The sequence below is a fragment of the Ovis aries genome, chromosome 7 (assembly GCF_016772045.2).
Source record: "Ovis aries strain OAR_USU_Benz2616 breed Rambouillet chromosome 7, ARS-UI_Ramb_v3.0, whole genome shotgun sequence".
Lineage (NCBI taxonomy): Eukaryota > Metazoa > Chordata > Mammalia > Artiodactyla > Bovidae > Ovis > Ovis aries.
Window position 1 is genome coordinate 100,810,993 of NC_056060.1, and position 27,683 is coordinate 100,838,675.

General features: G+C 45.1%; 1 protein-coding gene and 1 long non-coding RNA gene across 10 annotated transcripts in view; one reads left to right on the plus strand and one right to left on the minus strand.

Annotated features, from left to right (window-relative positions):
* GOLM2 (golgi membrane protein 2) overlaps nucleotides 1-27,683 on the plus strand; it is an 82,820-nt gene that overhangs the window by 41,558 nt on the left and 13,579 nt on the right. For 3 of the 6 annotated variants that reach the window (XR_006060489.2, XM_027972139.2, XM_027972142.2), the window contains exons 5-9: nucleotides 1,645-1,789; nucleotides 2,082-2,162; nucleotides 3,582-3,656; nucleotides 23,908-24,006; nucleotides 24,951-25,121. Coding sequence is in view for 4 of the 6 variants with exons in the window: in XM_027972139.2 (XP_027827940.1) it covers nucleotides 1,645-1,789; nucleotides 2,082-2,162; nucleotides 3,582-3,656; nucleotides 23,908-24,006; nucleotides 24,951-25,121 (571 nt within the window). In the remaining 2 variants the exon portion in view is untranslated. The remainder of the gene's footprint in view (nucleotides 1-1,644; nucleotides 1,790-2,081; nucleotides 2,163-3,581; nucleotides 3,657-23,907; nucleotides 24,007-24,950; nucleotides 25,122-27,683) is intronic. The other 3 variants (XR_006060490.2, XM_027972141.2, XM_027972143.2) reach the window with 1 other exon arrangement.
* LOC114115667 (uncharacterized) overlaps nucleotides 1-27,683 on the minus strand; it is a 56,338-nt gene that overhangs the window by 6,887 nt on the left and 21,768 nt on the right. Inside the window, exons 4-7 of one of the 4 annotated variants that reach the window (XR_009601319.1) lie at nucleotides 9,618-9,749; nucleotides 2,956-3,192; nucleotides 1,621-1,914; nucleotides 1-102 (exon numbers count right to left, since the gene is read on the minus strand). This is a non-coding gene — a long non-coding RNA (uncharacterized LOC114115667). Of the gene's footprint in view, nucleotides 3,193-9,617; nucleotides 9,750-19,065; nucleotides 25,589-27,683 lie in introns of those variants that run through there. The other 3 variants (XR_009601320.1, XR_006060494.2, XR_003589985.3) reach the window with 3 other exon arrangements.

Below are 27,683 nucleotides of genomic sequence, written 5' to 3' on the forward strand. Positions count from 1 at the left end.
CTTTGGTCTTTATACTGACATGTTCAGAAATTTCAGTTCATCATGTCATGCACCAGCAGTTAAGCTCTGAAACTTGGCTATTGCTTATCAAGTTCCCAAATCCTGTGGGAGGAAGAAAGATGGTTTGAATCCCTTTCCACAATTCTCCATCTTTGTAATCTTGAACAAACTATGTAACTTCTTTAAGCCTCAGTTTTATTTTGTTTTCCTTAAAACTGTTCGCTATCTCTACTAGAGGACAGGCTTGAAAACAAGTTGCAAACTGTGAGACATGGCAGAAGTATTGCCTGGTCCACCGGAATACCTACACTTGGTGGTCAAAGTGCCCGTTCATTGTGACAAGTTCTCGCCGCTCGGCTCCTGTGTTTCTGGAGTTCCTGTGGATTTCGTAGTGCCGTTGTTTTTTATAACGTTACCAGTGGTTACACTGCATAGTGCTTTAGAGTTGGCAAAGCATTTAATGTTAATATTATTATGCATTAAGTGTTACTATGGCAACCCAAGCATGTGCACTTGATCCGTCCCTCTCCCAGTTGTCTGTGAGGCAGCTCAGCCAGTTAAGAGAAAACTAGGCCCCACAGGATTGAATCAGGCTTAATCATAACCTGCACTCCACTCCAGTGCTCTTGCCTGGACAATCCCGTGGACGGAGGAGCCTGGTGGGCTGCAGTCCATGGGGTCGCTAAGAGTCAGACACGACTGAGCGACTTCACTTTCCCTTTTCGCTTTCCTGCATTGGAGAAGGAAATGGCAACCCACTCCAGTGCTCTTGCCTGGAGAGTCCCAGGGACAGGGGAGCCTGGTGGATTGCCGTCCATGGGGTCGCACAGAGTCGGACACACCTGAAGCGACTCAGCAGCCCCAGCAAGCATGACCTGAAGATTCAAGGTCCCCCGGAGGCGGTGTGGTCAGGTGAGGGAGGTTACAGGGAGCACTGGCTTGCATACTGTTCTGCCGTCTTTCCTGTGCTTGGGTGGCGGAGCACCTGGGAAGAGTTTGCCTGTTTTCCACCTTGCTGTTTCTGCTTGGGGAAGAACCTGAGTGTCGATAGCCATTGATCCCACTTGAGGGGGTACCTGGATGCCGGCCTCCTGCTGTCTGCTCTCCTGCTTGGTTAAAACATGCCGTCCAGAACCCATGCTCCCCCGAGGCCTCTGCAGCCAGCGCTCAGCAAGACTGTCTTCTGACAGAGTCACTCCCTCAGCGTAGCCAAAGGGTGCCATCTCTGCCGGGCATTTTAGGCCATTTGTTGTAATTAGAGACTTTAAAAAAAATACTTATTCTTTGACTTCATATTAGGTATAAAAACTGAACAAAAAAATAATATTACGTCCCACATCTCTTAAGTGTTTGGAATTTGGACCCATGGTATGTATTTCAGAATATTTGGTGTATTTCAGAATATTTAGTCAAAAAAATGAACTATTTCAGAATATTTAGTTAATATTAACTAAATATTCACATTGAGTTAATAAAATGAACTGTTTCAGAATATTAAGTGTTTGGGATTTGGACCCATGGTATGTATTTCCAAAAAAATGCGTTGTTTCAGAACGTTTAGCTAACGCGGTAATGTGTAGTTGTGTCAGTGTTTAGCATGTTGAGCTGAAAGATACTTACTGCCAGCAAATCTTACTCTTACAGCAAGAGGCCCACAAGTTTGAATCAAAAGGTGGAAACGAGCTGGATTCGGACAATCATGCAGTGCCTAAAAGCACTCCGGAAGCTGCTGAGGACGGTGCAGGCAAGAACGGAGAGCCCTCGAGCCGCCACCTTCCACACGGGAAAGGTGCTGCCACTATCTTATGCTAAGACGGAATCGGCTTCTCACTCTGAAGTGAACGTTCTCGGTCGTAAAGAATATTGTTTGATTTTACTTGCGTTATGTGTAGGTGTCTGTTTCAAATGTGGATCCTTTAACAGAGAAGAAAAAAATAATAAGTCTATAGAGTTATACCTGTGTCCAAAGCGAGATTTATAGATACTCGTTCGATGTAGCCCATTGCTTTACAAGCTGATTGTTACATTCCTTCAATGTCTGTAAGGAAAAATACAGAATTATGTTTTTGTTACTTGAGCAGAACAAATCAAACGAGGTGGTGATGCAGGCATGCCTGGAATAGAAGAGAATGACCTTGCAAAAGCTGAAGATGTTCCTGTTGGTAAGTAAGAGTTACTAGATTTTAACTGAAGCAGTCATCTTATTTTTCATGTGACTGTTGTTTTTTTGAGTAACACCTGAGAAAAGTCATATATATCTTGGGGACCACTATTTTCAGTTAACTAGGTGAGGTGAGGTGAAGTTGCTCAGTCGTGTCCGACTCTTTGCGACCCCGTGGACTGCAGCCTACCAGGCTCCTCCGTCCATGGGATTCTCCAGGCAAGAATACTGGAGTGGGTTGCCATTTCCTTCTCCAGGGGATCTTCCCGACCCAGGGATCGAACCCAGGTCTCCCGCATTGGAGGCAGACGCTTTAACCTCTGAGCCACCAGGGATTAATTCCCAGAATATAATTGCTTTAGATATAATTTTTATGGAAAATTTTGCTAAAGTGTATAAATACTTGTTTTTGCCTGAAGAGTCAAACATATTTGAACTTTTTCTTGATGGCTCAAGCGTTATTGCTCATGACAGTTACGCTATATGTTCAAGCTGCTTAAAGTATACGTGGTTTCTTTCTTCCAGGCTGAATGTTCCTAGATTGTGGTGGTGTCGGTATGCTTTGATATGGCAGAATAATACCCTTATGTAGGCTTTTAGGACTTGGCATGTTGTTTCAGTTAATCACCCTACAGTTTAAGCAGCTTATTCCCTTTTTCCCCCCTCTTAGAGCCACTTCTGCTCAGCGTACGTCTCTTCATTAACGCGTCTGCGTCTTTCTCTCTGTTCGGTCCGTATCACTGCTGCTGTCCTAATCCCATGCAGCTTTTTTCATGTCTCCCTGTTTTTCTTACCATTTCTATGTTTGTCTCTTAGCTGTCGTAGATACCCTTCCATGCTGACTCCAATTTATTCTGAAAAATAGGAAGTAACAGCATATATTTGGTTCTTCTTAGCTGTTTTCATTCCTTTTCAATCTCCGTGATTATTTCTGTAGTTATAGCTCATTGTTTGTGGTTGAAATTGCTGAGTGTCTGAGGTCCAAGTGAATGAATGAATATCAACAACGCTGCAATCTAGGAACATTTAGCCTGAAAGAAATAAACCACTTATACTTTTAGTAAACATAAGTAGCTTGAACACAGCATAACTGTCATGAGCAATAACTCTGAGTCATCAAGAAAAAGTTCAGATATGTTTGACTCTTAAGGCAAAAACAATTAGTCCTTTCCATGTATAGTTTTCCTATCTTCTCAAATTCTTTCATATCCATATTCTTTTGAGTTGCCAGTTCAGTGTATTTCCTCAAAGTAAAGTTCAGGGCAAGAGCAAGAACATGAGTTCATAAATAAGGAGTAAGGATGATCATGTGTTTTTTTGTAAGGCCATGAAGTAATCCAGTGATTCTTAAAGTATGGTTCTTGAACCAGCAGTGTCAGCCTTACCCAGGGACTTATTTAACAGAAACACATATTCTTAGGTCCCGTTCCAGACGGACAGCGTAAGAAATTCTTGGAATGTAGCCGAACAGACTGCGTTTTAACAAGCTCTCCAGGTGATTTTGGTCTTTGCTAATGTTTTAGAACCACTGGCTTCAATGTTAAAGAAATATTGAGGGCAAGGACCATGTATTCTTCTGAATTTTTGCCGTACTTACCCTAGTCCTAGATTCACTGAGGTTTAGGTTGATTATAAAGATATTGTGCTCACTTTTTAAAAATTAAATGGAAGGTTCTTTAAATTCTATAGTGCTTTATAATTTTCAAAAGTTTCACACACATGATTTTATATAGTCCCATAAAATAGCTGTCTTTTCCCACCTACCCTACAGCCCCCCTTTCTGCCCTCTCCCCACGGGTGGCCACTAGGGTGTTCTCTTTCTCTGTGAGTCTGCTCCTCTGCTTCCTTTTTGTCCTAGTCGCCAGCTCATTGTAGTTTTTATGTTCCACATGTGAGTGGCATCGCCAGTGTTATCTTCCTGTCTGACTCACTTCATTCAGCAAAATGCCCTCCAAGTCCATACACGTTGCTGCAAATGATGAAAGTTCACTCTTTTCCACGGCTGAGTAGTATTCCTCTGCGTGTGTGTGTGTGTGTGTGTGTGTGCGCGCGTGTGCGTGTGTGTGCTTGTGCGTGCGTGTGTGCGTGTGTGTGTGCGTGTGTGTGCTTGTGCGTGCGTGTGTGCGTGTGTGTGTGTGCGTGTGTGTGCCTGTGTGCATGTACGTGTGTGTGCGTGCATGTGTGCGTGTGTGCCTGTGTGTGCCTGTGTGTGCGTGTGTGCATGTACGTGTCTGCTTGTGTGTGCGTGTGTGTACGTGTGCGTGTGTGCATGTGCACCACATCTTCTTTGTCTGTTCAGCTGCTTTTGGACCCTTAGGTTGCTTCCATATCTTGGCGCTTGTAAATGACCGCTGAGAACACTAGGGCGCGTGTATCTTTCCGCACAGCGGCGCTGCTGCTTGCGTGTTTGCCCTGGGGTGAGCCGCTGGGCCATGCGGTAGCTCTGGTTTTCGTGTCTGAAAAACCGCCGCAGTGTTTCCCACAGCGGCTGCACCAGCTTATGTTCCCACCAACAGTGCACCAGTGGATTAGTCTTCCTTTAGCTTTGATTTTCTGAGTTTGAAAATGATATGCTGTGAAGAAGTCTTTTAGTTTGCTTGGGCATTTACCTTGCTCTGTGTTCTCTGAGCTTCCTGGATCTGTAGTTTTTTGTGTGACGTGAACTTGGCAGAAATTCTGTCATTATGCGTCAGGTGTTTCTCCTGTCCTTTCCTCCCCTCTTCTGGTATTCTCATTACACAGACGGTACCCTTTTTACGGTTGTCTTAGGTACTTGGTTCTGTTTCTTCCCAGTCTTTGTCCTCTTTGCTTTTCTGTTTTTGAGGATGCTGTCGATAAATCCTTTAACTCAGAGCTTCTTTCCTCAGTTTTGTCCAGCCTACTCATAATCCCGTCGGAGGCGTTCTTCGCCTCTGTTACAGTGTTTTCGACCTCTGGTATTTCTTTTTTATTCTTTCTAGGGTTTCTGTCTCTGTACTTCGATTGCCCGTCTATTCCTGCGTGCTGTCTGCTTGATCTGACAGAGTTCTTAGCATCGCAGCTGCGGTTCTTTTGCGCTCCCGGGCGATAGCCCTCATTCCTGCCGAGTCTGTTCAGAAGCTCACTCTTTGTTCAGCGCAGTCTGTGCCTCTCGGTGTGCCTTGTGGGTTTCCTTGATGCCCTGGCGTGGCGCACACACCGGGGCAGCGCCCCTGCTGTTCCCTGGTGGTGAGCTGTGCGGAGGGCACGCACTCCCTGGCTCTGCAGTTGGCTCTCAGCCTTTCAGTGAGCCTGTGCCTCTGGAGTCTGAACTTCACAAGTGCTTCTCAGTTTTTTCCTTGCCCTCTTAGGTGGGACAGGGTGGCTCGAGGGAGCTAGAGTTGGGTGTTTTCCTTCCATAGGCCACTTAGACTCTGATAATGCCCTAGCAAGCTAGGCGCTGTTTACCTGGTTTCTGCAAAGGGCAGACCTTACTAGGGACAGAAAGCTTTGTGTCCTTTTGCCCTCCCCCAACCCTCAGGGGGCTTTCTCCAGTATTTACCTGGGAATCTACTTGAGCTCCTGGAGTAAATTCCCTGACTTTGTGGGAGCCCCCTCTGTGACTGGGGCCCCCTAGAGTTTAACTCTGTGCTGTTCATACTGAGCCTCTGTTTTAACTCTGAGCTGTCTGCACTGAGCCTCTGGCAACTAACCAGGTGCAGCTCAGGGCTCCCTGCCCTGGCTTCTGTGGCAGCTTCTGTTCATTAGCCTCTCCTGTAAGCCGAGACCCCCTGCATTTGTCTGTCTCTCTTATAGGATGGTACCAGTCTGCTCTGTCTTCCTCTTTCTTATGGACCTAGAAGAGCTGTTGATTTTTCAGCCTGTTTTAGCTGTTTCCTTGTTGTTAGGATACAGTGGCAACTTCTAAGCTCCTTATATGCAGACCCAGGAACCAGAAGTCTCCTGGATTAATTTTGAATCTCTGGACTGTTGGTGCTTTTACAGAAGAATTTTGAGTATAAAGACTATTTTAATATAGTCACTGGTGAAAAGAAACTCTGAGCTGTACAGTCCATCAGAGCGAACACAGAGCAAAGCCGTGCTGTGTCTTCGTGCCTTGAGTGCGCAGTATGCTCATGCCTTGCACATCCAGGGTCCCAATAAATGTGTGCGGTTGAATTTCCAGAATATCCTTAGTGGCGGGGTAGTGGTCTCTAGAGTCAAACTGCTGGATTCAGACCCTTGGCTCTGCCACGTCACAGGCATGTGACCATCTATCTGCCCTTATCCTTATCAGTGAGATGGGATTGTAAGTTTCAACCTCACAGGGTGGATGTGAGGTTTGAATGTAAAGCTCCAAGAGGCTTGGTGGTAGAGAATCCCCCTGCCAGGCAGGAGACACAGGTTCAATCCCTTGATTGGGAAGATCCCCTGGATAAGGAAACGGCAATCCACTCCGGTATTTTTGCCTGGGAAATCCCGTAGACAGAGGAGCCTGGCGGCTGCAGTCCAGGGGGCTGCAGAGAGTCAGACGGGACTGAGCGAATGAGCAGCAGCCGCCATGAGCAGCGCCCGGTGCGTGGCCTGCGCTGCGCACCGTCAGCCCCAGCCGCCACCGCTGCTGCCGCGACCGCTTACGTCATTAGGAGCGTGCTCTGGTCTCCCTGTCACTCCTGTTATGGAGTATTGTCTCTCTCCCTGAAGTCATCTATGTAACAGTTCTCTACACCAGCACAAGTTCCGGTGTGTATGTGGGCTCCCTAGTGACTGCAGAGCAACAGTCCCACAGGGGAAGTAGAGAAGAGAGCACGTGCTTGTGAATTAAAGCCGACTCACGTGCTGGTGGCAGTGTTGTTGGCGATGCAGGACGGCACTGGAGACCACAGCAGAGCGCTGCTGAGCCTCCCGGAGATGCAGCTCCAGAACGGCCACGCAGCGCACAGCCCGCGCCTGTGGTCAGCGCGGTTCTTGACGCTTCAGCTTCCAGAGACAGGGAGCCAGGTCTCAATGGGTTTGGTTTGTTTTTAATGTCGGTGTGGAGCTAGTCACAAGATTCTACAGGAGTCTTGCAGCTTAGATTTAGAAACATTCCAAATATATAGAAAAACATAGAGAATAATATAATGAATGGTCAAGTATCCGCTGCCGTCTAAAAATTAAAAAAAACAAAAAAATAATGTAACATCTTGCCACATGTGTTTCAGATACTTCTGTTATTGGTATTATTGTTAAAGGAAAAAGACATAACCGATTAATTGAAGCCTCCCTTTGTCCCCTCCAGATCCCAATCCTGCCTCTTTTCCCCAGATATGCTATGATATCTATTTCCCAGATATCTATTCTCGAGACACACTATATACAGAGAAGATACACTATGCTGAGATTCAGTCAGTTCAGTTCAGTCGCTCAGGCGCATCCGACTCTTTGCGACCCCATGAATTGCAGCACGCCAGGCCTCCCTGTCCATCACCATCTCCCGGAGTTCACTCAGACTCACGTCCATCGAGCCGGTGATGGCATCCAGCCATCTCATCCTCTGTCGTCCCCTTCTCCTCCTGCCCCCAATCCCTCCCAGCATCAGAGTCTTTTCCAATGAGTCAACTGTTTGCATGAGGTGGCCAAAGGACTGGAGTTTCAGCTTTAGTATCATTCCCTCCAAAGAAATCCCAGGGCTGATCTCCTTTAGGATGGACTGGTTGGATCTCCTTGCAGTCCAAGGGACTCTCAAGAGTCTTCTCCAACACCACAGTTCAAAAGCATCAGTTCTTGCTGAGATTGGTGTATATCAATTTCATACTTTTTTTTAGGCTCTAAGGCCTTTGTAAACATCTGTAAAGCTACACAGTGCTGTTTTGTCAGCTCCTTGAACTTAACTAAGCGATGACTGGGGCTCGCCCGGTGGCCCCACGACCCCGCGGTCGGGGCCCCATGTTCCCAGTGCAGGGGCGTGGGTCCGACCCCCGGTCCGGGAACTGAGGTCCCACGTGCCACGTGGTGCAGCCAAGAGGTAATAAAGAAGCAAACGATGTCTTACTGTGTCTTATTCTGCAGCTTGTTTCTTCGCCTTAGTATTTTGCTTTTGAGACTTGCCTGTATCATACCTATGACTTTTTAACAGTTATAATTCTTTCACTATATAAATACACCATAATTCATCTATTCATGTGTAATGAACAGGCCACTTCCAGTTTTTTGTTGTTTAAAACAGATAATACAGTGGGCATTCCTAGATGCGTGTTTTTCTGTGCACATGAGAGTCGGGATGCTTCTAGAGCTTGATTAGTACATGGATATAAAAAGGTGAGGCTGTTGTCGTCTAGAGGTCAGGCCTGGGGGTCTGGCTGTCCTGAGCCCTACCCAGTCACTGAGTGTTGAGATCAACAGCTCAGCAGTCTGTTAATCTGTAAACAGGTCCCAGCACAGTGGCTGCAAAGCTCAGCATGGGGATGTGACCCTAGAAGAAGATTCTCGCGTCACAGGGTATCCTCACCTTTACCATTCTTACACCAGCTCACATTGCTGCCAGTGACATGTGACAGTTTTGTTTATCCACATCCTCGCTGATATTTGGGTTTGCTATACTTTAAACTCTTTGCCAATCTGAAATGAAACCTTAAATTTGCCTTGGTATTAATTTCGTTAAGCGTCTCTTCATATTTGTATTGGCCGTTTTTGTTGCCTTCTGTGATTTGCCTGGTGATCATTTTTGCCCATTTTTCTATTGGATTGTTGGTGTTTTCCGTACTGACTCTTAAGAGTTCCTTAACAGTACGCAGTGCGGATATTTTTCCATGTTATGCATATTAACAGAGAGGAAAACCTTATTTCTTGCTTGGAAATTTACTCAAACTCAGTAAAAATCGCCTCTAATGATTTACTTTGGGGGAAAACGCCTTAAAGATACAGAGATTTTCTTAGGTGCCTAAGCAATCGGAAGTTCTTTTCTACTTCAATAATTTATAAAGAAAAGTAACTCCTTTTGGTTTTCTAATGTTAGGTAGAGCTGCTCTATTTATAAGATAAGTTATTTTCTAGAACAGAAGGCTTCTACCTTGGCCATATACTGGAATCATGGTGAGGTAAAAAAAAAAAGACCAATATCTGAGTCCCACTCCAGAGATGTTTATTGCGTATTTGATGTGAGATGCAGCTAGGGCTCTGAATGTTTAAACGCTTCATAAGCGACTGTATTGTGTAGCCAACCTGGAAGACTGCGCTCGGGGGATTCTCTAGATCTGCACTGCCCAACACACTAGCCGCTGATCACAGGTAGCTGTTTAAGTTCAGTAGACTGAGTAATGGGCTTCCCTGGTGGCGCAGAGGTGGAGTGTCTGCCTGCAGTGCGGGAGCCCCGGGGTCGATCCCTGGGTCGGGAAGAGCTGCCGGAAGAGATGGCAGAAATGGCAACCAACTCCAGGATTCTTGCCTGGAGAAACCGATGGACAGTAGAAGCCTGATGGGTGTGGGGTCGCAAACACGCCTGAGTGACTTCACTTACTTTACTGAGTGAACTGCGCTTTCACTTCCTCGGTCTCTCACGTCCTCAGTCATGCTGGCTTCACGTCCAGTAGTTAACAGTCGCCGGGGCTCCTGGCTGTTGTATCAGCGCGGGTACGGGGCATTTCCATCACTGCAGAAAACCCTATTCGTTAGTGCTGATCGAAACTGGTCATTGGCTTTGTTTCTGCGGAAAAGACTGAGGGCAGCGATAGAAAAGCATCTTTCCATTACATAAGCTTTTGAAAACCTTTTGAATGTTGGTTTCAAAATTTCACAAGGTAATTTTATGAAATACCTACTTAAAAAATAAATATTTTTAGAATATTAAAGAGAGCATTAAAAAAAGAGCGATCATTACAGTGATATTTGAGAGGAGAAAAAGGGCAGGTCAGTGTTGATCTTGTTATTTGAGGACATGGCTTTTCACTCTGAGCTGTGATCCCTACTTTTAAGTAGGACTTGTAGCATCTCATTTGAATGTGAAGGATGCTCAGTGAAGGCCCTGCACTGTGATGGCTCAGAGGTCCGGTGGCTCCAAGCACTCCGTGACCTCTGTTAGTTTTGTTCAGCTCCCAACCCTGCAGCAGGCGCTGTGTGTTGGGTCCGATAGAGTCTCACACTGTGTAGTCACAGCCCAGGCCTTGGTCAGAGACCCAAGGGGAGCATCCTGCCGATTTTGGTCCCCGTCTCACCGCACACCGCTCCTTTCTCTATAGTGTTTTGCCCTACAAACTCCAGCCACTCAGCAACCCAGTCTGCCTCCTCTACTTACTGAGACTGTTCACCTCATGGATATCCCTTCTTTCAAGGGTTGGTTTTATACTGCTGGTTGTCCAGTACCTGAAAACAGCAGGCTTATCTCTTTTGACTATATTGAGAATTGTTCAGGATGTGAGAGAGGGTAAGGCCCATACTAGTTATTATGTCATGGGTAGCAGCAGAAATTAATATTCAGTTCAGTTCAGTCGCTCAGTCGTGTCTGACTCTTTGAGACCCCATGAACCGCAGCACACCAGGCCTCCCTGTCCATCACCAACTCCTGGAGTCCACCCAAACCCACGTCCATTAGGTCAGTGATGCCATCCAACCATCTCATCCTCTGTTGTCCCCTTCTCCTCCTGCCCTCAATCTTTCCCAGCATCAAGGTTTGTCCAGCAAGTCAGCACTTCACATCAGGTGGCCACAGTATTGGAGTTTGAGCTTCAACATCAGTCCTTCCAATGAAGACCCAGGACTGATCTCCTTCAGGATGGACTGGTTGAATCTTCTCGCAGTTCAAGGGACTCCCAAGAGTCTTCTCCAACACCACAGTTCAAAAGCATCAATTCTTCCGCACTCAGCTGTCTTTATAGTCCAACTCTCACATCCATACATGACCACAGGAAAAACCATAGCCTTGACTAGATGGACCTTTGTTGGCAAAGTAATGTCTCTGCTTTTGAATATGCTGTCTAGGTTGGTCATAACTTTTCTTCCAAGGAGTAAGCGTCTTTTAATTTCATGGCTGCAATCACCATCTGCAGTGATTTTGGAGCCCCAAAATATAAAGTCAGCCACTGTTTCCACTGTTTCCCCATCTCTCTATTTGCCATGAAGTGATGGGACCAGATGCCATGATCTTCGTTTTCTGAATGTTGAGCTTTAAGCAACTTTTTCACTCTCTCCTTTCACTTTCATCAAGAGGCTGTTTAGTTCTTCTTCACTTTCTGCCATAAGGGTGGTGTCATCTGCACATCTGAGGTTATTGATATTTCTCCCGGCAACCTTGATTCCAGCTTGTGCTCTTTCCAGCCCAACGTTTCTCATGATGTACTCTGCATAGAAGTTAAACAGGCACGGTGACAATATACAGCCTTGACGTACTCCTTTTCCTATTTGGAACCAGTCTGTTGTTCCATGTCCAGTTCTAACTGCTGCTTTCTGACCTGCATACAGATTTCTCAAGAGGCAGGTCAGGTGGTCTGGTATTCCCATCTCTTTCAGAATTTTCCACAGTTTATTGTGATCCACACAGTCAAAGGCTTTGGCATAGTCAATAAAGCAGAAATAGATGTTTTTCTGGAACTCTCTTGCTTTTTCGATGATCCAGCAGATGTTGGCAATTTGATCTCTGGTTCCTCTGCCTTTTCTAAAACCAGCTTGAACATCAGGAAGTTCACGGTTCACGTATTGCTGAAGCCTGGCTTGGAGCATTTTGAGCATCACTTTACTAGCGTGTGAGATGAGTGCAATTGTGCGGTAGTTTGAGCATTCTTTTGCATTGCCTTTCTTTGGGATTGGAATGAAAACTGACCTTTTCCAATCCTGTGGCCACTGCCGAGTTTTCCAAATTTGCTGGCATATTGAGTGCAGCACTTTCACAGCATCATCTTTCCAGGATTTGAAAGAGCTCAACTGGAATTCCATCACCTCCCCTCTCTTTGTTGGTAGTGATGCTTTCTAAGGCTCACTTGACTTCACATTCCAGGGTATCTGGCTTTAGATGAGTGATCACACCGTCGTGATTATCTGGGTCATGAAGATCTTTTTGTACAGTTCTTCTGTGTATTCTTGCCACCTCTTCTTAATATCTTCTGCTTCTGTTAGGTCCATACCATTTCTGTCCTTTATCGAGCCCATCTTTGCATGAAATGTTCCCTTGGTATCTCTCATTTTCTTGAAGAGATCTCTAGTCTTTCCCATTCTGTTGTTTTCCTCTATTTCTTTGCATTGATTACTGAGGAAGGCTTTCTTATCTCTCCTTGCTCTTCTTTAGAACTCGGCATTCAAATGGGTATATCTTTCCTTTTCTCCTTTGCTTTTTGCTTCACTTCTTTTCACAGCTATTTTTAAGGCCTCCTCAGACAGTCATTTTGCTTTTCTGCATTTCTTTTCCATGGAGATGGTCTTGATTCCTGTCTCCTGTACAATGTCATGAACCTCCATCCATAGTTTATCAAGAACTCTGTCTATTGGATCTAGTCCCTTAAATCTATTTCTCACCTCTACTGTATAGTCATAAGGGATTTGATTTAGGTCATACCTGAATGGTCTAGTAGTTTTCCCTACTTTCTTCAATTTAAGTCTGAATTTAGTGATAAGGAGTTCACGATCTGAGCCACAGTCAGCTCCTGGTCTTGTTTTTGCTGACTGTAGAGGGCTTCTCTATCTTTGGCTGCAAAGAATATAATCAGTCTGATTTCGGTGTTGACCATCTGGTGATGTCCACTTGTAGAGTCTTCTCTTGTGTTGTTGGAAGAGGGTGTTTGCTATGAGCAATGCATTTTCTTGGCAGAACTCTATTAGCCTTTGCCCTGCTTCATTCTGCATTCCAAGGCCAAATTTTCCTGTTACTCCAGGTGTTTCTTGACTTCCTACTTTTGCATTCCAGTCCCCTATAATGAAAACGACATCTTTTTGGGGTGTTTGTTCTAGAAGGTCTTGTAGGTCTTCATAGAGCTGTTCAACTTCAGCTTCTTCAGCGTTACTGGTCGGGGCATAGACTTGGATTATCGTGATATTTAATGGTTTGCCTTGGAAATGAAGAGAGATCATTTTGTTGTTTTTGAGATTGAAATTCATATTACTTTTTCAAGTTGTATAAGTGGATTTTTCAGTGTGAAAGAATTTCAGTTCATAGACCAGATCTATAGAGCCATATGAGAACATCATTTTATTAGTCTCTGTAGACATGTACATATATTTCTTAGAGGGCTGAGATGGCCTCAGTTCAGTTCAGTTCAGTCGCTCAGTCGTGTCCGACTCTTTGTGACCCCGTGAATCACAGCACGCCAGGCCTTCCTGTCCATCACCATCTCCCGGAGTTCACTCAGACTCGTGTCCATCGCGTCAGTGATGCCATCCAGCCATCTCATCCTCTGTCATCCCCTTCTCCTCCTGCCCTCAATCTCTCCCAGCATCAGAGTCTTTTCCAATGAGTCAACTGTTTGCATGAGGTGGCCAAAGGACTGGAGTTTCAGCTTTAGCATCATTCCTTCCAGGGAAATCCCAGGGTTGATCTTCAGAATGGACTGGTTAGATCTCCTTGCAGTCCAAGGGACTCTCAAGAGTCTCCTGCAACACCACAGTTCAAAAGCATCAATTCTTCAGCGCTCAGCCTTCTTCACAGTCCAACTCTCACATCCATATATGACCACAGGAAGAACCATAGCCTTGACTAGACACTGGCCAATATTTGAGCAGTTACAGGCATGTTATATCTGTTCATGTACACAGAAGAAAATAAGGATGTTACATCATTGTTTTGTATTTAATGTTCATGCTTCAGAATTACTATTTTAATGGGTAATTATTGATCAGAGTTTCATGAAGTTCTAAAAACATACTGTACGTAAACATTCGTCAGGATTCCTAAGTGTGAGCAAACTATGTAATCAAGAGGCTCAATAATTTGGTTAGGGCTGGTAGTTTTACATTTAAATGTTTTTGTTTCCTTCAACCTGAATCTCGGATTCTTTTTTCGTTTTAATGATAAAGCTTAACTTTGACAACTCTAAATACTTAGTATATGTTAAACACCTACTATTTTCCAGGCATCTGTCATAATCTACTAGCAAATATTCTGACTTATCCTTCACTTTAACCATGTGGGGCGAATAGCATTATTCCTTTTTTTCAGCTGAAACCTCAGGCTTTAGGAAACTAGGCACTTGAGTCTTTAGTTGGTAAATTGCAGAGCCGCGATTTGAGCCCTGGTCCAACTCCAGAGCCCACACTTTCTGTCCTGTCTTTTATCCCCTTGGCTGTGCACCAGAAGCCCCTTTGGAGCTACTGATAGACACAGCTTCCTGGGGACCATCCCTGCACTCAGTATATCTGGGCTGTGGTATAAGTTGCTAAGTCGTGTCCGACTCTTTCACAACTCCATGGACTGTAGCCCACCAGGCTCCTCTGTCCGTGGGATTTCCCAGGCAAGAATCCTGGAGTGGGCGGCCATTTCCTTCTCAGGGGATCTTCCCAGCCCAGGGATCCCCAGCTCGTGTCTTCCACACTGGTAGGCAGATTCTTTACCCCTGAGCCAGCTGGGATGCGCGTGTCAGGGTGATAGCTGTGAAACTGTTGTGTTGCCAGAGCTGAGCACCATGCTTCCTCATGCCATGCCTTCTGCATAGTCACAGGCACTGGCCTGTGAAGCCCAGTCAGTCAGGAGACCAGGAGTGTGAACCTTTTAAAGACTGTTGGTTTTCCATTGAAATAAGGAAATGAGAGTGAAAGGCAAGACCAATTTCTTGCTGATTCTCCGAGTAGAGGCTGCAGCTGAGAGCTAACAGAGAAGGTGAGGAGGATTAACCCTAAACTTCCTGTTAATCTTTTTTTTCCTATTCCTATTTGGGCTTCCCTGGTGGCTTAGAGGTGAACGTGTCTGCCCATAATGCGGGAGACCCAGGTTCAATCCCTGGGTCGGGACGATCCCTGGAGAAGGAAATGGCAACCCACTCCAGGATTCTTGCCTGGAGAACCCCATGGACAGAGAAGCCTGGTGGGCTGCAGTCCATGGGGTCACAGAGAGTCGGACGCGCCTGAGCGACTTGACTTACTTGGTAAGCTCATCAGCCAGCTCTCCAGAAAGGGCTGCTGTGAATTTTCAAGTCGAGTAGGAGATGTGTTTCTCTCTGCTGTCTGAGTTTCCGTCCCTCATCTGTGAAAGGCACCAGCTCCTCACATGGCTCTGAGAGCAACATGAGATCACAGCCTGGTCCACACTAAGCATTGGAGAGCGGGGGCTACTGCTGCGCTGAGTAGGGCTGCTGCCGCTCCCTCTGAAGCTGCCAGCTCCATCCCAGCCCTCGGCCCATGCGGCCCTCTCTGGCGCTTGCTTCCTGTCCCTCAGCTCCGCACAGGCCCTGCTCGCCTCTCTGCCTGCATCGCTGTCCCCTCCCGTCTCTGCCTGCATCGCTGTCCCCTCCTGTCTCTGCCTGCATCGCTGTCCCCTCCCGTCTCTGCCTGCATCGCTGTCCTCTCCGCTCTCTGCCTGCATCGCTGTCCCCTCCTCTCTGCCTGCATCGCTGTCCCCTCCCGTCTCTGCCTGCATCGCTGTCCTCTCCGCTCTCTGCCTGCATCGCTGTCCCCTCCCGTCTCTGCCTGCATCGCTGTCCCCTCCTCTCGGGGCTGGCCCTGCGTCTCCTCAGAGCCGCTGCGCGTGCCTCTGCCTCAGGGCCTGTGCACCTGCTGGTCTCTGCTTGAGACAGTCTTCACATTTCCCTCCCACCTCTGCCCAAAGAGGCCTTCAGAAAGGCCTCCCCTGACCAAGCCATCTGAAACAGAACACCCACTACTCTTTTTTAAAAACACTCATTTATTTACTTTAATTGGCGGCTAATTGCTCTGCAGCGTTGTGGCGGTTTGGCCTCACACTGATGTGGCTCGCCGCAGGGGCCCGTGTCCCCCCGTCCTGAGCCCCCTCCCGCGCCTCCCCACCCGTCTCTCCGGGTCCCGAGCACCGGCCTTGCGCGTCCTGCCTCCGGCGTCGAGCTTGCACTGGCATCGCTTTCACATGTGGTGGCCACACGTTCCAGTGCTTTCTCTCAAATCACCCCACCCTTGCCTTCTCCCATAGAGTCCGAGAGCCTGTTCTTGGCCTCTGTGTGTCTTCTGCTGCCTTGCATATAGGGTCATCATTACGTGCCCTTAATCACATGTCCCTATTTTCCTTCATGCATAACATTTCCCTCTGACATTTGCACTGTATGCTATAGATACTTATTAATTCATTTGTCGTTTTATGACTTGGTCTGTTGTCCACTGCTAAGTCATTCCAACTCTTCCGCAACCCCATGGACGGTAGCCCGCCAGGGTCCCCTGTCCATGGGATTTCCCAGGCCAGAATCCTGGAGTGGGCTGCCATTTCCTTCTCCAGGGGATCTTCCCGACCCAGGGATTGAACCTGCATCTCCTGCCTTGGTAGGGGATTCTTTACCCCTGAGCCACCAGGACGCCCTAGCATATAGTAGGTACTTAATAAATAACTCCTGCTGAATGATTGAATTTCCAAATCAGTAGCTCTCCTTTGTTAAAAAACTACAAGACCCAGCATCATAGTGGCAGGACAGAAGCGTCTGCTCCGGGCTCCGTATCCTGTCTTCACGGCTACACGAGTTTACCATTCTTGTGTTGTTCAGTCGCTTGGTCGTGTCTGACCCTTTGCGACCCCATGGACTGCAGCACGCCAGGCTCCCCTCCCTTCATCTCCTGGAGTTTACTTAAACTCATCTCCATTGAATAGGCGGTGCCATCCAGCCATCTCACCCTCTGTCATCCCCTTCTCCTCCCACCTTCAGTCTTTCCCAGCATCACGGTCTTTACCAGTGAGTCAGCTCTTCAAATCAGGTGGTCAGAGTATTAGAGCTTCAGCCTCAGCATCAGTCCCTCCAATAAATATTCAGGGCTGATCTCCTTTAGGATGGACTGGTTGGATCTCCTTGCAGTCCAAGGGACTCTCAAGAGTCTCCTCCAACACCACAGTTCAAAAGCATCAATTCTTTGGTGCCCAGCTTTCTTCACAGTCCAACGCTCACATCCACACATGACCACTGGAAAAACCATAGCCTTGACTAGACGGACCTTTGTGGGCAAAGTGATGCTTTTGGATTTGCTGTGTAGGTCGGTCTTCGCTTTCCTTCCAGCGAGCGAGCGTCTATAGTTTCATGGCTGCTGTCACCATCTGCAGTGACTTTGCAGCCGAAAAATAGTTTGCCACCATTTCCATGTTTCCCCATCTCTCTGCCACGAAGTGATGGGACCGGATGCCATGATCTTAGTTGTTTGAATGTTGCGTGTTAAACCAACTTTTTCCACGCTCCTCTTTCACTTTGATCAAGAGGCTCTTTGGTTCCTCTTTGCTTTCTGTTTATCTTTAGTGATTTTCCGTAACGATGGTCTTGTCAGTGATGCCTGCTTGAGCGGTGTGGTCAGTAGTGATATTGTCTGGTAGCAGCAGTTCTCTGTCGCCGTCTGTACTCTCCCCTGGCTCTTGGTGGCCCCCAGTGGAGAGGTCCTGGGTGAAGTATACCGTAATATATGAAGTGAAGTGAACGTTGCTCAATCCTGTCCAACTCTGCAACCCCATACCATGCAGTCCATGGTATACAACATATATATACAACATAACTTTAATATTATATGTAATTCTTTGCAGTCTTTCAGTGTCTGATTTTTTCCCCTTACTTTAGCTCACATTTATTTCAAGCTCACATTTATTTAGTTTTTCTTAATTTTTTTAAGAAGTACACATAGTCATTGACCTAGTGCTTAATGAAAGTGAATTCACTCAGTTGTGTCTGACTCTTTGTGACCTCGTGGACCATAGCCTACCAGGCTTCTCCATCCATGGGATTTTCCAGGCAAGAATACTGGAGTGACTTGCCATTTCCTTCTCCAGGGGATCTTCCCAATCCAGGGATTGAACCTGGATCTCCTGTATTGCAGGCAGACGCTTTATCCTCTGAGCCACCAGGGAACCTAAGAATTTACTCTATCTGGTTACAAGAATGCTCACCATAAAATACAAGAATGCTCACCGTAAAATTATTTATCATGATAAATTTAAAACCATATAAATGTTACAGAGAAGCTTATTAGGTCATTAAATGTGTTCTATCCATAAAATTTGGTATATAGTCCTAAAAAAAATGACATTGACTAGTTTTTATTAACATATAAGTGTAACTATGGCATCCGGTCCCATCACTTCATGGGAAATAGATGGGAAACAGTGGAAACAGTGTCAGACTTTATTTTTCTGGGCTCCAAAATCACTGCAGCTGGTGACTGTAGCCATGAAATTAAGACGCTTACTCCTTGGAAGAAAAGTTATGACCAACCTAGACAGCATATCCAAAAGCAGAGACATTACTTTGCCAACTAAGGTCTGTCTAGTCAAGGCTATGGTTTTTCCTGTGGTCATGTATGGATATGAGAGTTGGACTGTGAAGAAAGCTGAGCGCTGAAGAATTGATGCTTTTGAACTGTGGTGTTGGAGAAGACTCTTGAGAGTCCCTTGGACTGCAAGGAGATCCAACCACTCCATTCTGAAGATCAGCCCTGGGATTTCTTTGGGAGGCATGATGCTAAAGCTGAAACTCCAGTCCTTTGGCCACCTCATGCAAAGAGTTGACTCATTGGAAAAGACCCTGATGCTGGGAGGGATTGGGGGCAGGAGGAGAAGGGGATGACAGAGGATGAGATGGCTGGATGGCATCACGGACTCGATGGACGTGAGTCTGAGTGAACTCCGGGAGTTGGTGATGGACAGGGAGGCCTGGTGTGCTGCGATTCATGGGGTCGCAAGGAGTCGGACACGGCTGAGCAACTGAACTGATCTGAACTGAAGTATAACTATGATTGTTTTCGGCCATACTGTGTAGCTTGTGGTATCTTAGTTCCCCAACCAGGGATTGAACCTGGGCCCTCGGCAGTGAAAGTGTGGAGTCCTGGCTACTGGGTTGCCAGGGAATTCCCAATATATCTATGATTTTTTTTTTTTTGTTTTCATGAAAAAAAGCAGGTTACGAGGGAGCAAGTACAGTAGAATCTCATTTTTGTGACTAAATCAGATGCTTGTATATGTACAGAAAAAGGGTCTGAAGAACTCTGTACAAATTGCAGAGCAAGATCAGCAGTCTTGGTTTGCGTGTCCAGGTCCACTAGTCATTTTTTATGTCTTCACTTTTTTTTTGCACCACTAACTGTAGCTATTAGTTCTGGCTCCTGGGCAAGCCTCTGTCTTGTCTTGGGTGTAAATAAATCACCTTTCCCCTAAAAAAAGAGCAAGACTGGAGGTTTTTTCTGAAGGAACTTTTCTAGGAGAGTGAACAAGAAGTCAGAGCAGGAGCGTGGAAGCGAGCGTAGCCACACAGCCCGCGCTGCTCTGTCCACAGCCGTGAAGGCGCTGCCCGCCGGTCAGCTCAGCGGACGCAGACGGTGCTGCGACGCGCGGCGGCGGCCCTTTACCCAGGTCTTCAAATCGAAGCTGTGAAGTCGGAAGTTTTGAGTCAGTACTGTGATTCCATTTAGGAATGTTATAGGAGAAATTGAGATGGCACGGAAAAATATGTATAAAATGGTAAACAAGCCCGATTATAAAATAGGATATATGATCGTATCATAATTTTAAGGTATATTGTGTAATGAACAGAAAAAGCAGATAATCTTGAAAGGGTAGCAGTGCTCATCTTTAAGTGGCAGCTCATTTTACATTTCTTCCTGCTTCTCTGCTTTTCTGAAATTTTATGGCAATGTGGTATTCGTGTCACACTTAGGAGGCTCCGTGTTACCACAGCTGTGTCCTCAGGCTCCTCATCAGTGGGGCCACCCTGCCCCGGAGTGCGTACTGTTTACACTCTGGTTGTGTGAACCCTCCGGTGCAGGACCGTGGATAAAGAGAACCAAGGGGCCTGAGCATGGGGTAGGGCGTCCTGAACTAGTCCCCCACGGATGCTGAGGGATGACTGTGGTTTCCAGTACAGACATACCACGCTTTATTGTGCTCAGCTTTATTGCACTTCAAGATTGTGTTTTTCGCAAATTGAATGTTTGTGGCGACCCTGCGTCAAGCAAGTCTGTGGGTGCCATTTTCCCAACAGCCTTTGCTCACTTCGTGTCTCTGTGCTGCTTTTTGGTACCTCTTGCAACATTTCAAACCCTGCACCTGCAAAAAGATTACAACTTGCTAGAGGCTCAGGTAACGGATAGTGTTTTTTAGCAATGAAGTGTTTTAAAATTAAGGTGTGTGCATTGATTTTTTAGACATAACACAACTGTCCACTTAATAGACTACTGTATTATGTGAACATAGCTTTTATACGTCCTAGGAAACCAAAAAAATGCCTTGACTCGCTTTATTGCTGTGATCGCTTTATTGCTGTGGCGTGGAAGTGAACCGACACAGCAGCAGACGCGCCTGTCTGTCGGTTCTAAACTCTTCCGGATGTTGTGTAAAGGCTGGGCCGCATAGTTGCCCAACCAGGTATCAAATCCATATATAAAGGCTCTTTTTAATCCAGCTTTTTCTGTTTATCTAAATTTGCATAGCTTCTCCTCTAAACAGTCAGCTTGTTCTTGAGCAGGAGGGAGTGTTAAATAAACTAAGAGCATGTAACGTGCATGAGCACTTCCTGTTTAATCTCGAAAGTACCCTCTCTTGTCCTTTGGTTTACATAGTGCTGAGGCCAGCTAGGGTCCAACAGTGATCAGCAAATTTCTAGATTGTGACTACCTCCTCTTTCCAGTATTTCTACTAGATGCTTAGTGTCCTCAGAGTCAGTTAGCAAATCAAGATTGTGTTGTTAGGCCTCCAAAGTACTGCTCTTTAAAGATGTTGGCTGATTGTTGCTATTCAGTTGCCTTATGTACAGATGTGGGTGTTGAGCATTGCAGCTTGGAATAGGTACAAGGAAATGGGCACCCAGTGGGATATAGAAAACCTCAACTTTCTGTAACTTTGAATGGGTTGCTATATCAGGGTGAATTTTAAGCTTCTTGGGCCCTTAAATTTAGAAATCTATTTCATAATAAATACATAAAATAATGAATAAAAATAATGAATACATAAATAGTGAAAAAATGATGAGATACAGTCACTGAGACAAACTTTGAGGCTTATTAAAATGGCCCAAATACGCTAGATGGGGTTGACAAGGCGGTGGCGTGTTGACAAATGATGTCCAAACTGCAGTTGCCTAAAGCGACAAAGTTTTGTTTATGTAGATGGTCACTTTGCAGTCGGGTGCAGGTTGGATTACTCTCTTTGCAGCTCTCCTCCAAGCTGTCTTCTTACATTATTTGATGCCACTATCTTCACAGGTAGCCTCCGAATCCGTGGCAGAAGAGAAGAGAGATCGCAGTTGATTGCACAGGAGACTTTATCGGCACACTTAAAAGTGGCACATTCAATCCCACTCACACTCTCACAGCTGGAGCCCAGTTTCATGGCCCGTATCCATAAGGAAGGCCTATCTTCCGCTATGCCTAGGAAAAATATAGTGGAATAGGGTCATGAAGCACTGTATCTGCCACACCAAAGTTTTAGAAGAATAAAATGGGCCACTAACTGTATCTTACAGAGCAGTTCAGTTCAGCCTATCAGTCGAGTCCGACCCTCTGCGACCCCATGGACTGCAGCACGCCAGGCCTCCCTGTCCATCACCAGCTCCCGGAGTTTACCCAAACTCATGTCCATTGAGTTGGTGATGCCATCCAACCATCTCATCCTCTGTCATCCCCTTCCCTTCCCACATTCAGTCTTTCCCAGCATCAGTGTCTTTTCCAATGAGTCAGTTCTTCACATCAGGTGGCCAAAGTATTGGAGTTTCTGCTTCAACATCAGTCCCTCCAATAAATATTCAGGACTGATTTCCTTTAGGATTGACTGGTTGAATCTCCTTGCAGTCCAAGGGACTCTCAAGAGTCTTGTCCAACACCACAGTTCAAAAGCATCAATTCTTTGGCACTCAGCCTTCTTTATGGTCCAACTCTCACATCTGTACATGACCACTGGAAAAACCATAGCTTTAACTAGACAGACCTTTGTCGGCAAAGTAATGTCTCTGCTTTTGAATATGTTGTCTCAGTCAGTTCAGTTCAGTTCAGTCGTTCAGTTGTATCCGAGTCTGTGACCCCATGAATCGCAGCACGCCAGGCCTCCCTGTCCACCACCATCTCCCGGAGTTCACTCAGACTCACGTCCATCGAGTCTGTGATGCCATCCAGCCATCTCAGCCTCTGTCGTCCCCTTCTCCTCCTGCCCCCAATCCCTCCCCGCATCAGGGTCTTTTCCAATGAGTCAACTCTTCGAATGAGGTGCTCAAAGTACTGGAGCTTCAGCTTTAGCATCATTCCTTCCAAAGAAATCCCAGGGTTGATCTCCTTCAGAATGGACTGGTTAGATCTCCTTGCAGTCCAAGGGACTCTCAAGAGTCTTCTCCAACACCACAGTTCACAAGCATCAATTCGTCGGCGCTCAGCCTTCTTCACAGTCCAACTCTCACATCCATACATGACCACGGGAAAAACCATAGCCTTGACTAGACGGACCTTAGTCAGCAAAGTAATGTCTCTGCTTTTGAATATACTATCTAGGTTGGTCCTAACTTTTCTTCCAAGGAGTAAGCGTCTTTTAATTTCATGGCTGCAGTCACCATCTGCAGTGATTTTGGAGCCCCCCCCCCCCAAAATAAAGTCTGATACTGTTTCCACCGTTTCCCCATCTATTTCCCATGAAGTGATGGGACCAGATGCCATGATCTTCATTTTCTGAATGTTGAGCTTTAAGCCAACTTTTTCACTCTCCTCTTTCACTTTCATCAAGAGGCTCTTTATTTCTTCACTTTCTGCCATAAGGGTGGTGTTATCTGCATATCTGAGGTTATTGATATTTCTCCCAGCAATCTTGATTCCAGCTTGTGCTTCATCCAGCTCAGCGTTTCACATGATGTACTCTGCATATAAGCTAAGTAAGCAGGGTGACAATATACAGCCTTGACGTACTCCTTTGTCGATTTGGAACCAGTCTGTTTTTCCATGTCCAGTTCTAACTGTTGCTTCTTGAACTGCATACAGGTTTCTCAGGAGGCAGGTCCGGTGGTCTGGTGTTCCCATCTCTTTCAGAATTTCCCACACTTTGTTTTGATCCACACAGTCAAAGGCTTTGGTGTAGTCGATAAAGCAGAAGTTGATGGGTTTTTGGAACTCTTTTGCTTTCTCAGTGATCCAGCAGATGTTGGCAATTTGATCTCTGGTTCCTCTGCCTTTTCCACATCCAGCTCGAACGTCTGGGAGTCCACGGGTGGCCTTCAGCTCTCCCCTCTTTATCTGTTTCCCTTCTCTGGAGATTTCGTCTTGTTCTCTGCCTTTCTGTCACATTAAGCTGCCCAAGGCTGTGGTGCAGTGAGCGATAATTAGCCTGTTTGCCTGCTGCCTTCATTTCTTATGGGAGAAGAGAATCCCAACAAGTTTTCAGTGTATCTGAAGAGATTCATTTATTTATTCATTCATCAAATTTTAATTGAGCTCCTGTTATATGCCAGGCACTATTCTAGGTATTGAGAATGTAGTGGTCAACAAGACAGAATTCCTGTCTTGTATTCTGGTCAGATTTATTGATCACCAAAATCTGTTATGGATGGTACAATATTTCAATTAGTAACCATAAATTGTTAATATACCAACTCTAAGGACTACAAAATTAGAATAAGCATCATGGGATTAATGTAGTGTAAATAGATTCATGGTGGTTGGTTTTATAAACCCTAATATCACTGGGAATAATATGGATCTTTTTTTTTTTCTTTTAGCTTTAAAGAAACCCCCTGTTTCCTTCTCTCAATATGAACGTCATCAAGTAATCTCCCATATTCCAACTGGACAACCTCTCTCCCCAAATATGGTTCCAGGTATGAAGTCTTACTCTTGAAAGTCCATTTGCAAATCAATGTGCTGGCTATGTACTATTACGTAGGGAATGAAACCTGTCATTCAGGAGCGCAGTGAAGTGCCGTTCATGCTTCTAGTTAACATCATGTACTGTCAGATGACTGATAGAAGCTCAGGGAGAAATCGTCACAAAGTCAGCCTTGTCTAAGGGGCTGTTAAGAGCAGAAGAGTCACTTGTTCTGCCGCCCTGGACTATCTTCCCTGCCAGTGTTGCTGGTGTGTGTGTGCTTACCTTCCTCAGAATGTGCTCAAGTGTATCTCCCAGAGGCCTCCTCAAAGTTACGTGATGCATCTGTATTCAGCTCCCTACTCTGAACTTTTCTGTTTGTTTTCTGCTGCATACCTACTCAGTTTGACGGAAATGTTCCCCTAAAGTGAGAATTGAGATGAATAAAATTCATTGTAATAAAGATCTAAATCAATTCTTTGATGAGTTAAAAAGAGAAGTGAAGGAAAGAAAAGATATATCCAGGAGATACTAATAAGAATCAGGAGCTGTGTCACTGTGTAGATGAAAATGGCTTTGAGAATAGAAATTCTAAAAGCCTTATGGATTTTGGTGATTTCTGACAGCAATTTAGAATTTGGAGGGAAGATGCAGATATCACTGGCTTTACATTAGTCCATGAGGTCTCAGAGAGTGAGTGACTGGAAAATCATATATACTGTTGGCGAATAAGTTTATAATCAGTAATAAATATATCTCCCTGGGAATGGTCAGTAAATATCACACAACTAAAATCACATTGGTTATAAGCTTTGATTAAAGAAATAAAATAAAGCTTAAAAAACCAACCCTACCTGCTAACCCAGTATCAGGCAACAGTGTGTCTTACTTTTCCCAAGTAGGTCTCATGAAATTTTTCTGCAAAATATGACCTTAATTTGATTATTTTTGCCTTAGATTCTCATATAAACCACAATGGAAACTCTAGAACTTCAAAGCAGAACCCTTCCAATCCTCTTCAGCGTTTAATCCCAGGCCCTAACTTGGGGAGTGAGCCCAGGATTCAAGCAGGAGCTCTAGAACAGGCTGCCAAGGATGGAGCTGGCGATTTCCAGAAACTGAAGCAAAGTAAGAAGCGGTTGATAAGTATTATGCTGAAAAGATTTCTTCAAATATATTGGTTTACAAGGCTCAGTCTGTATCTTCATTATTATAATCTCTAACGAATGTATAGTAAAGTTTTACACATATAAAGAGAAAGCATGATGGTGGTAAGATTTTAAAGAAAAGTAGGTTTTACAAATTCTAAAGAACACATTCAAAGGCTTCTTTTGTTCTCCAGTATTAAAAAAAAATTTAGGTGAGTTGATTTTTTAAAATGCTATCAGTTCTTATGAAGGAAGCATTTTTTGAGCAGTGAGGAAAGATAATATTCTGTTAAGCTAGTGAATGGAACTTCGATTAGAAGAGAGGGAAGCTCGAGTCTTGGAAACTGGGTTCTGGAGCAATGGAGGCTGCGTGGTGGAAAGCGCAACGCTGTTTGCTTTTCCATTTCTTCCTGCTGCGATTTGCTTCATTTAGGTTTTAGGAGAGAACTGAAAAAAAATGGAGCAGGGTCATAGTACTGGGTAATAAGGTTTGACTGCTTAACTGTTTCAGAGATATTGATTATGATAAGTGGAAAATACCTGTTTTTTTGCATAATTCTCTAATTGGTAGATTTTCAAGTTGCAGAAGAAAAATTTTTGGTAGCTGACAGAATTAGGAACAGGCCAGCTCTCTTAAACTGTCCTTTTCACTGCCTCTGCTATTTAAACCTTCCTCCCTTCAGCTTCTGAATAGACAGGCTGTCTGAGAGCTCCAGTTTGCTTTTGTTTACCTTTAAGGATGGCTTCACGGCAGCAGCTCTTCAGAGCAGTGTCCAGGCATTTACTTGTACACAGGGTGTTCGTATGGAGAGGACTGCACAGTGTTACATTTTAAAATTGCTCTTAGGACGATTATTCCTATTTCTGCATCTATACGAACATATAGTTTACTTACATTTAATTGACTTTCCTTCCTTGATGTTTTAAAGCCTATCCATGTATCTTGACTGAAATATTATGTAAAAAATGTTTTTGTTTACAAGGATATGGCTAACATTTTAAATACAGTGAAAAAATATTTCCTCCAAATCTTGTTGGAGGATTGGCTTCAAAACTTTTTAGCTCAACAGGGAGAGGTTTATGGTAAGGCCAGAATCTTCCTAAGAGAAAATATCTTAATTTGATCACTCAAGATTTTCTTCTATTTATAGTTTATTCTGTAAAAATTGTTATCACTCTTTTAGCTCCCAGCCAGTCTTTGGGTAGCTGTGACTGGAAAATCACTACTTTCTGCAAGGTTTTTCCTGGCCATGCCCTGTGGTGTGCAGGTTCCTAGCTCGCCGGCCAGGGACCAAGCCCACGCCCGTGCCCGTGCCCCTGCATGGTGGGCGCACGGAGCCCTAAGCTCTGGACTGCCAGGGAATTCCCGACAATCTCTTTTTAAAAGAGTTTTAAAATCTTATTCTGAACTCTTTTCAATATGTACAGAGAGAGTTGAAATCAGTGTGAGCACTGTTTTGTGGTTGACTTTGACATTATTTCTTACATGCGTTTTAACTTATCAAATGGTTATGTAGTTGTCATTAAAATATATACACACACACACATAAAGATATATACATATATTCCATTGTATTTAGGCAATGAGAATAGTTCACCTAGCTCTGCTCTTTAATTGATTGTTTAAATTACTTCACAGTGTCTTATGTTAGCAGTCATGACTATGATTATCTTTTATTTCAAATTATTTCCTGCTTCTACTTTGAGTGTTCTTTTTTAAGTATAATCTCCTGACTGAATTTGCAGAGTGCTTGGCTAACTTTGTAGCTCCTGCTACAAGTTGTCAGACTGTTCTCTAGGACAGCTCCACAGTGTCACCAGAGATTTAAGTTCGTGGTGAAACACATACAGAATCCACCGAAGTGCACAGTTCAGTGGTGTTGGCAGCTTCGTGAAGGTGTGCAGTCGTCGCGGCCGCTCTCTAGCTCCAGAAAGTGCGCGTTGATTCAGGAGGGCACCCTGCGCCCATTACGAGTCACCCTGCGTTTGCTGACACCCACAGTCCTTGGCAACGACTGACCTTATTTCTGACTGTGGATTCGCCCGTTCTGGATATTCCATGTGAATGGAGTCACGCAGTATGTGGCCTTTTCTGTCTGGCTTCTTTTTCTTGGCATAACGTTTTCAAGGTTCACCCCTGTGGCCCTTTATTCCTCTTCCGGCTGGATATCACCCAGTCCCATGAATACAGTTGGTTTATCCGCTCACCCATAGACAGGCATCGGGATTGTTCCTGCTTTTCGGCTCTTGTGGCTAGTGTTGCTCTGAACATTTACTGACAAGTTTTTGTTGAACACTCGTTTTCCATTTCTTAAAGTGTTGCTATGTACGTAGGTGTAGAGTCGCTGGGTTATCAGTAATTCTGTGTTTAGCTTTATAAGGAAAACTGTTTTCTACAGCAGCTGCACCGTTTCACAGTTCCGTCAGCAATGCATGAGAGGTCCAGTTTCTCGACGTCCTGGTCAGCACTTAATTTTTTCCATTACTGTTGTTTCCGCCGTTGCCATCCTAGCACGTGTGACGTGGTATCTCATTGCGACTT